General features: G+C 49.0%; 1 protein-coding gene across 1 annotated transcript in view; it reads right to left on the bottom strand.

Moving 5' to 3' along the window:
* Positions 1-10,526, bottom strand: part of IGF2R (insulin-like growth factor 2 receptor) — a gene marked incomplete at both ends in the record, with an annotated part of 72,015 nt that overhangs the window by 54,183 nt on the left and 7,306 nt on the right. The window contains 3 exons of the mRNA XM_014546938.1: positions 1,222-1,354; positions 5,809-5,907; positions 7,699-7,826. Coding sequence (XP_014402424.1) covers positions 1,222-1,354; positions 5,809-5,907; positions 7,699-7,826 — 360 coding nt within the window. The remainder of the gene's footprint in view (positions 1-1,221; positions 1,355-5,808; positions 5,908-7,698; positions 7,827-10,526) is intronic.

Here is a 10,526-nt window from a genome sequence, read left to right as displayed (position 1 = left end):
AATGGGTGGAAAAAAAAGGAGACATATGTACTACTATCTGTAATACTTTAAACAATAAAATAAAATTTAAAAAAAAAGAATATATCCAGTGAATGTGAATAATCGCATACTATTTCAGAATTCAACCATCTACAGGCCTCTTCAACTTTATCATCAAATCTGAGTTACAGGCCCATTTAAGACAAAGACTTTGTCTACCGACCTTTTTCCAGAAGAACAACAGGAGCCATCCTTGGAGCACAAAAGAATGACATGAACAACCTGCGGCACACCTGCCCGGCGCTGGCCCCTGGGGAGCCGTGTGGCTCCCTTTTTAGAACAACGGAGAAGGAGTGAGCCAAGTGGTGCGTGATGTCCACGCACAATGTAAAGAACACTCGCACACTCACGCGTGTGCGTGCGGCCCACAGTCCTCTCATGGGCTGGCTTTCTTTTTAAAAACTTTTCCAAACTTTTCTAAGGCCAAAGTCCTACATACGATGTGAGGAATAAGAATGTAAGGGAAACAGGGAAGGATTATTTTTTATTGATCACGAGCAAAGCTAGCAGAGGACTAACAACTCACAGCCCTTGAAGCCAACGCCAAGCGAGGCTCCAGCCGGGCTTAGCACAGCTTCCCACGGCCTCGCTGGATAAAGGCTGGGCACAGCCTTCAGGTAGCTGAGCAGACACCCAAGCTTCTCACACCAGTCCTGGCAGCTTCAGAGACAGCCAGGCAGGAAGTCGGCCCAGAACGAAATATGGGTCATGACCAAGTGCCCCAGGACCCTGGGCACCCCTCTCCCCTTTTCCCAGCCTGCAGCTCACAGCCAAGGGACTCAGGTACCCACAGCCGGGGCACGTGGCTTCCCCAGCCCGGCCAGGAACTCCGGACTCCATTTCCTCCAGCCGTGCTCAGCGCCCACACACCAAATCCATCCATCCCCCACCCCACCCCCATCTCATTGGAAGTAAGATTCACGTGAGAATCCTGAAACCCCAAGTGTCAGACAGAGAGAGCACACGGGGCCGGACTCGCAGTGTGGAGGGATCGTGTGAGGGATCGGATTCCTGGGGCCGCGGGGTGGGCTATGCACAGAGACATCCGTGGGGACAAGCGCTATCGCGAGGCCTCCCAGCCACGTGGCTCTCCAGAAAGGTGAGCGCAGGCGGAGGGCAAAGACAAGGACATTTCCAAGCGACCCTTCCCCACCCCTCGCCCACGCCCCCCAAGGTCCACACCTATGTCTCTGCAAACGTTGATGAACAGAGACGTGTCCGGGTCCGAGTCGTCCACCAAGTAAGCGCCACTGAGCTTGATCAGTGGGTTTAAATCGTGCTTCTTGAACTCGCCATCAAACGCATAGCACGGCACCTAGAAGAGAGGGGGAGAGAGTCAGTCTCCAACACACACCTTCCAACCGGCCTGCGACCACCCGTCTTTTCATCGGGTCCTTGCTTCCCGATGACACACGCCCTGTCCTGCGACCCAGGTCCCCACCACCACCAGCTCAGCCCTGCCCAAGCTGCATCGGCCACATCTCTCTGCTCAGATCCAGAGAGGGAGCCCCCTCCAACCTCCAGGACGCAGCCTCTGGGCCCCCAGGTGCTGCTCGGCCCAGGGAACTCGACACTCCCTCCCCCTGGAATGCACTTCCCCGGGATCACACCGCTCTCTCTCCACCTCGCTCCAGTCTCTGATGAGCCGTCACGTGCTCGGGGAGCCTGTCTTGACACCCTGATCTAAAGCAGTGCTCCCCACCTCTCTGTGCCTCCCCCGCCTCCCTGCCCTTCAGAGCGCTGGTGTGTGTTACCTGTTAGCTTCCTCCCATGGGAGAGACCGCTGGCTGAGTGCAGGGCTCTGTCCCTGCTGACGCCCTAAAGGACAGGCTCAGGACAATGCCTGCACCAGCATCTGCTCAGTAACATGAAGACAGAGTCCTCCTTCGAGCATTGAGCCGCCCTTCCCGGATTCTCATTTATGATCACTCACTCCCTCATCTCTAGGAACTAATGGCCTCTTATTTCTAAAATGTCAAGGAGCCCATTACAGCTGACACGGCTCCGGGCTCCAACAGTTCCTCCTCCTTCTAAAGCAGAGCCATCGCGCCCAGACACGTGCCGAGACACACAAAGGCCCTGGTCACCCAGATCACACCACCCCCTGCCAGGTCTGCCTTTGAAACCCCCTTGTAAGTCTTATTTCCAAAAAAAATACCCTGGCATCACTTCAATCACCCGCGCGAAGAAGGACTCTGAAGACTCGTGTTCTCGGCAATCATTTCAAAGTAGTTTGTTTCAGCGTTTTCTAGACACGATGTTCTTGAGACTCCGTCTTTCACAATGAAGCCATTCACATGCAGGTCTGCTTGCAAAGGTTAACTGCCTAATATTTAGCTTTCAAATCCTTCTTAGAAAGATGCTATCAGACCTGCAGGAACGCTCTGACCCACTAACCTTTTTTCCCCAGCCCCGTTTCCCGAAATTTCATGGAGAGCTAGTGGCCTGAATCAACAACTTGCACCTCCTCGCAGCCTCGGGGGACACGCGCCCTCATTCCGACCAGATCCCTAAAGCAGAGGCTCCCATGATCGGAGATCCCGCTGATAACCGCAGGGGCTGGCACATCTGGTACAGGGAGAACATGACTCACAGGGGCCAGACGCCAAGCCTCAGGCTACATCCTGCAGAAAGGCTAGGTCCACACGCTTCAAAAATTACCTAAATTAAAATAAAGGTCTCCCTGCAGGCTGTCACCGGACCCCGGGACAGCGGTCGCAGCATCCCTAATCCTGCGAATCTGACGGGTGCCGGTCCCCAGCACGTTCACACAGACACCAACTCGAGAGGGTCAGAACGGAGGCGGGGCACCTCCCCAGCTACAAAATGAAAGCCTGTGGAAGCCAGGGGGCCACGGCCCCGGCGGGGGGAAGGCAAGACGGCCACGTGTGCAAGGACTCGCCATTCTGGACGGGCTCGAGGGATCCCAGTGAGAAGCAGGCGCTCAGACCCCCGCTCCAGGCAGCCAGCCACCACTGGCCGGCGCACGGGCCAGGAAGGAATTGCGGGGCCCGCCCAGCTCTGCGCCCACAGAACTGGAGTGCGCGTCGGAAAACAGCCGGGCTCCTGGGGGAAGGCCTCCCACTTCCTGCCCCACGGAGCAAAGCAATGGAGACATTCATGAGAGCAGGAACGCGGCCGCCGGGGGAGGGGCGGCCGGCCCCCGCTCCAAACACTGAGTGGACCTTGTTCGCGCCGTATGTTAACCGGGCTTGTGTGGCTGCTGAGTTCTGAGTCCTCTGTGTTCCCCGGAGTGCTAGGGTAGGGGGCGTCCGCCCGGGGTCCTTTAGAGAAATTACCATCGAAAAAAAACCCTCCCAGGGCTCACTGAACGGGCCCAGAGTGGTCGTGTTAAAAGGCAGCCGAGCACTGCCGTCAGAGCAACACAAACAAAGAAACCAGGAAATATGAGTGAGGTGTGGACATCATGGCGACAGCAACCCTAGACCGAGCGCGGATTTCTCGTTTAAGAAATGCCGGGTGCTGTATGCATGCAGATAAGCACAACCCATGGACACAGAGAATAGGGGGGCGAGGGTATGTGCTGGGGGGGGCAGGAGCAGCCAGGGAGAGGTCAATGGGGGGAAAAGGAGACAAACGTAAGACTTTCAACAATAAAGAATTTAAGTTGAAAGAAAAAAAAGAGAAGAAATGCTGAAAGTTTTAACCATTTTTGGAGTCACACCACAGCCGGTCGGCGTAATCCATCCCCCGGAGACAGGGTAGAGCGGGTGTGCTCGACTGTCACCCGGGAGCGATTGTGACCGGAGCGGTGACAGCAGGCTACGCGAGCGGCCACATGCTCTTCGGGTCCTCCCTCTAAGGTGCCGGCACGGGGGGCAGAAAGGAGTTCAGGTCGTGAGCAGGGACGCGCCCTCCGGACCTTGAGTCCACGGGCCCCTGAAAGCAAGCAGCCTTTCAAAACGCAAGGAATTCCTCCTGCGTGGCCCCCCACGGGCCCTCCCCGCCTGGAAACGGGAGGGATCACGCCCAGCTGCCACCCGGCCCCAGAGACCAGCAGAGCGCAGACTGCAACGTCTCTCCTGCACCTTCAGATCCACTTCGAAGAGAAATTAAATGTCACTGTTTTGAGAAAAAACAGCTGGCCCTCCCCCCTCCGCCCCAAAGAACAATTTAGAGCAGGGCACCCGTCTGCTGCAAAGGCCACAGAGTAAACATGCCAGCTCGCGTCACGTAGGCCCCTGCCCTGCATTCTTCTTTGTCTCTTTACAGCCTATAAAACGTGAGGCCATTCTCCGCTCTGGGCTGTACAAACAGACCAGGCAGGGCTGGGCCCCGGGCTGCAGTGTGTGACTTCCCACCGCACCAGGCAGAGGGGAGACAGACTGCTTCTTATTTCTGTCTTCAACGTGGAAAGGCGCTTTCCCCAGGTGGTGGGAGACGCCGCCGCCAGCTCAGGAGAGCGAGGAAGAGGCCGCGCCGCTGAGGCAGGAAAACAGCCTGGCTGGCAGGCGGGGGCGTCAGGGCCCCGCGGGGGCTCGAGGGGCCGGGGAGGTGCAGGTCTCGGGGAAGGGCAGGCAGCTACCCTGCAGCCCGACAGGCTCCTCCCGCCACGCACTGTATGCTGGCAAACAGCTCGCCCTCCATTTTACGACTGAAAGTGTAAACCTGACACGGTTCCTCAATGTCGGTGACGTTTCATGGGCCTCACTCCCTTTCACACTGGAGGCTTTTCTGCACGGAGCCTCCTCCGGCTCCTCGGCGAGGCAGCGTGGCCCTTCCACGCCGCGTGAGACTGTCCTCTTTCCCGGACTGCCCGTGTGAAAGGCCTGCGATCACTCAGCACTCATCATGTCACTGGTTTTACTTTTTAAAAACGAATGTACCTCTTTATGCCCTTCTGGAACGATACGGCGTTCAGCCGTCAGTGAAAACAACTCCCACTGCTCAGTTCCCCGCTCCTAAGACTTTGAACTCAACCCTTCAGAACAGAAAACTAATGGCGAAAAGTGAGAATAACCAGCCCATGAAGACCGCTGTCCAGGCGAGCACGGGTCCGAGCCGGTGGCGGGAGGAGTGAAGCAGAAAGAGAGGGCTACTCACTCTCCTCCCCTCCGTGACCAGGGAAAGCCACGCAGTGAGCCACCTTCGGAGCCCTAGTCTAGGGAACAGACACTTCGTGGATCAACAAGAATGACCTGTCCAGCCCGGCCGGTGTGGCTCAGTGGTGAGCGTCAATCCATGAACCAGGAGGTCACTGTTGGATTCCCGGTCAGGGCACATGCCTGAGTTGCGGGCTCAATCCCCGGTAGGGGATGTACAGGAGGCAGCCAATCAATGATTCTCTCTCATCATTAATGTTTCTATCTCTATCTCCCTCTCGCCTCCTCTCTGAAATTAAATTTTTTTAAAAAAAAATTTTTTTTTTTTTTTAAAGAATGATCTGACCAAGAAGGAACGGTAAGCCATCCAGTCTCCGAGGTGAGCTGGCCAAGACCTGGAGGGCTCAGGACGCCTGGCCGGGAGCCACCACCCAGCAGCCCCCCTAGAGCTCCAGGGGGAGACGGCACCTGGAGGCACCGTGAACACACTGCACCCCGCTCCACCGAGTCACTTAGGTACTGAGTTTCACGGCACCAGAAACCAGGAACGAACCTGCTTGCACGGGTGGGCCATTCCATTCCTGTGGGATGCTAAGAGCCCTGTCCTAAGCGGAGAACCACCCAGCACAATATCAACAACTAAACCAGTATTTCAGGTCTGAAGGGTCCCAGAATGTTCTTTCCAAGCATGTAACCTTGAGGTTACCTCTTTCTTCGCTTTGAACGTGTCTTTCTTGCAGGCTGCGGAAGTCCTCCACTCAAAGTAGTGCACACAGTCTGCGGCCGCGACAAACTCGGGAGTGCCCTGTTAAAAGTAAAATTAAAAGTCACCCTGCTGCGCACTGTGAAGTTCCCTTTATTAAAGTTAGAAACAGTAAATGAACATTTTAAAAGTAGCAACACGGGGGTGGCGGGCAAACGCAACCGTTTTTAGTTCAACAAGGTCATCACCAAGTTCCCAAACCCAAAAACTCTGAGACAAAAGCTTCATGAAATCATGTTGGAATTTTGGTAGAATCGGGCCAACACTGTTCTACTGCCCCAACTATGCAAGTACAGTAAACTCATGGGAAGCAATCCTCAGAGTCCTGATCCTCTCAAACTCCAAATGTTCTCTTAACCAAATGCCAACAAAATCAAAGCCAGAAAATGTGACCTCATGCTTCCTGTCAGCGAGGGAGGAGGCCCACCCAAGCCCGGCTGAGTTCCTACGCCAGCCTCGCTTCAGCCACTCCCCCCCCATCCCACACCCCCAAACGCCTGGACCCGGGTAGACTCCAAACTTAGCCACAGCGCTGCCGGGCGATACCTGACCCAGCGGGAATTTACCTCTACACACCCATGTGCAAATCTGGAGTTCGCCACAATTCTGGTTCTTTTATGGTGAACACAGAATTCTTGAAGGAAATCAGTTAAAATTAAAACAGGAGCTAGCATATTCAGTAACACAGACCTCCATATTTCAGAGCACGGCAAACCGACTTTTCTCCCAGTGTTTCAACATGGACAATTGATAGGCCGGTCCAAACGTAACCTGTAAGTTCTATCTTTAAAAAATTCTTGAGATGAGACATTACGGGCCTGAGGATATAACAGGCACAGCAAATTCTAAAATGATATTTTAAAGCAATCTGGTGGCCACATGAGTTTTACTCACCCTGATTTTTCTAAATACTTGGGCGCTTACTCTGATTAGAGAACGTTCATAGGATCTGTATACAAATTGCTTTTCCTAAAAACTAGCAATTATTTACTTCAAGACGCTCACTAACCACTAAAGATTAAAATTTTTTAAAATCCCATGCAATATAGAGACAGCAAGAACAAATCACACTTTAAACAATTATGTCCCCTTTCAACACTAGGAATACCCAAAAAGGTTGGGAAGCCTACTACCCACTAGCAAAAACTTCTCCTAGATCAGCGATTTTCAACGATTTTCATCTCATGACACGCACATAAACAAATTACTAACATTCTGCGGCACACCAAAAAATACATTTTTTTACCGACCAGACAAAAAAAATTGGTATAATTTTGATTCATTCACGTCGGACGGCTATTGTTGTGCTTTTTTTTATTTGACAATCTAAGGGAAAAGAGGTCAGCGCCCCCAACTAAATAGGTATTGCATGTTTTAAACATTCTGCCGCACACCATTTGAAAACCGCTGTCCTACATAGATGTCCGTCTCTACAGTTTAATGTAAATGAGGAAAGAAAAACATTTTAAAAAAATAAACACATTGCCCTAAAAACTATCCAAATAAAATGCTGGGAGAAGAGACTTTAGAAAGAAGAAAAAAAAATTATGCCTGCAATAAACATTAAACTGTGCTTTGAGTTTAAACACATTAATCACTTTGATTTGTAGTTTTACACAGGATGTGGATCAAGTTTCACTCAAAAGTTGTAACTATAGACTTCGGATTTTTTACTTATTGGTTCTTAATGGCGATGGTGATTTTGGTTGGGGTTTTTATCTTTTGTGCTTTCCATTTTTTTCACTTATTCTCCCTGGAATAACCACGATAGCAAGGCCTCCCAAGGGGCAAACATTTCTAACAAAAGATTGTAAAGTGCGTCCTCGGACTCACCAAGGTTTTCCCGCAGAGGAAGGTGATGCTGCTCTGGGTTTTGTGACGTCCACGTCGCTCCCCGTCACAGTCCACTGTTGTGTTGAATTCCAGAAGAGTTCTGGTTGCACTTTTCAGAAGAGAGTCACCTATTCGGAAAGGAAAGAGAATAAACAAGCTATAAAATATTCATCACCATAAGGCTATCTCCAAGCAAAAGCAAATTAAAAGCGGCGCTATCATTCATCTGAAAGTTTACAAACTTACAAACTGTCCTTTCCCCAGAATTCTGCATCCCAGGAATGGCATCCTATCTACCCAGCTGTTCAAGCCCCAAACACGTTACATTGAGTCCTACCTTTCTCTCTACCACATTCAACACATCGGAAAGTTCTACTGGTTCTACCTCCATCTCAAAGCCATCCACATCCCTCCATCTCTGTTACTACTAAAACCACTCTCATCTCTCACCTGCCCTCCAGCTCTAGCCTAACTGGTCCCCTTAACTCCACTCTTGTCTTGTCCCTCACCATCCCCCCACCCCATCCATCTAGCACCAGTGTGATCATCAAAAATGAATTTTAGAACCTATAACTCGGCCGCTAATATTCTTCAATAACTTCCTATCATATGTGCTATAAATCAAAATTCTTTAGAATGGCTCACAAGTCGAGTAATCATGTCTTAGTTTGCCTGGGACATTACTGTAATAATCAAAAATTAAAAAATATACATAGTATTAACCATTTGCCTGCCATAAGCGTCTATAGACCAACTTTAAAATCATTTTTCATGTGAATTTTCAACTGAAAATACTCAAGAACACCCGAATTGTAATATATTTATTTTTATAATATTCATTGCAAATTGATTTTTTTAATTAAATTCAAAATATCGTGGTGTGTGGGGATGGTTTCCGTTTTGGACGCATGGCAGTTAATTGGTTAATATGATGGTAGTTGGCATAGAAACAGATAAACTGACAAATAGACTAGAACATAGGAGAGACATTTGTGCAAATCAAACTTTAATATATCATCAATGGGCAAAGAAGAGGATATTCAATAAATGGAACTGGAAACAAAATGGCAATCCATATTCAAAAAAAGATAAAATAGGATCACCACCTACCACCATATGCAAAAATAAACTCTAAATGGGTTAAAGATGTAAACATCAAACACCAAACTTTCAAATTTTTAGTAGAAAATATAGTTAGCCATCTTTTATATCTTAATGAAAGAAAATATTTAACACTAAATAGCATTAACTATAAAAAACTGGTAAATTTGTTACTAAATTTAAAATTTTATATTCATCAAAAATAGCTTAACAAAAGAAACAAGTTATAAACTGGGAGATACACAGAGCTGGCAAAGAACTGGCATCTAGAATATATATACTCACTAAAGACCAACGAATTTATAAATCTAGCTAATAAAGGAAAATGAATGGCCTGACAGAGAACACAAAAAGAGGAGAGTGTTTTTTCAGACCCACAACTAGTCAAGATATGATGAATTTTAATATCAAAAGCAAAGAGAAAAATCTAAACCTTCTAGGCAGAAAGAATCAGTCATATGACTAAACTCAATATAAAATGGACAGGACATATTCAGACAGAAGGAAACACATCAATAAATACATGAAGATGTAGAACATCACTGGTGAACAAGGACTTGCTAATCGAGACCACATGGCATGCCAATTTCAGCAATTCCATTGACAAAAATTAAACACCAAGCGTTGGAGGAGATACAGTGGCGAGCTCTCCTATGTTGCGTGGAAGTGTAAACTGGTATGACCACTTCGGAAGTCAGTTTGGCATCATGCCCTAAAAATGAATTTTCATATACCCTATGACCTAACTATTCAACTCTCAGGCATATACCTAAGAGAAAACCATGCACTCTCATAGCAGGAAACAAGTGAAAGAACAACTTGTGTATTTCACACTAGCAATCACCTGGAAACAACCCAAATGCCCCTCAACAGAAGAGTAGATTAAACTTGGTAGGGCCACACAACATTGCATAGGGGTTACAAGGAATAAACCACAGTGAAAGATAACAATATAGCTGATTTTCAGCAACACAATACTGTTACCATTCAAGTCCCCAAAACGTTGAAAACCTCATATATACACACACCCAGATTGGGGGGTGAGGGATGAGGAAGGAAGAGAAGGGACAATCAAATTTTTAAATACAGATGTGGGCCAATGGTCACTTCCAGTTGTTGGGGGAAGACATAAGTAGTGGTTACTGCCAGGTTCCTACATTTTGTTAAAGATAGGATTCACTATATTTTCTAAAACAACTAATTAAAAACAAAATGAGCTCTAGCTGGTCTGGCTCAGTGGATAGAGCGTCGGCCAGAGGACTGAAGGGTCCTAGGTTCGATTCCCATCAAGGGCACATGCTGGGATTGCAGGCCCAGTGCGGGGCGTGCAGGAGGCAGCCAATCAATGATTCTCTCTCATCATTGATGTTTCTATCTCTCCCTCTTCCTTCCTCTCTAAAATCAATAAAAATATATTTTTTTAAAAATTAAATTAAATTAAAAGGTTAGCCCTCGGATTACTGGTAAGTGCATATCATGAACGCAGGAGTATAATTCAATTCAATACATACAGCTGCGGTCTTTTTAAAAAAAAGGAGAGGGGGTAAAATTATGATGCCAACTGGGAAGAGGCCATGGTTTCAGAGCTGCGACAGCGGCGCGCTGACATGACAGCGCAGCGGTTCTTTGTCCTGCCCGCCTGCGCGCCGGCGACTGCGGGAGACTCGGAGGTCTGTCCGCTCAACCCTTTTCTCGGCAAAAGGACGCAGAAACCCCGCCGCAGCCCC

Source organism: Myotis brandtii, unplaced genomic scaffold, assembly GCF_000412655.1.
Source record: "Myotis brandtii unplaced genomic scaffold, ASM41265v1 scaffold458, whole genome shotgun sequence".
Taxonomy (NCBI): Eukaryota; Metazoa; Chordata; class Mammalia; order Chiroptera; family Vespertilionidae; genus Myotis; species Myotis brandtii.
This window is presented reverse-complemented; position numbering and strand designations above follow the sequence as displayed.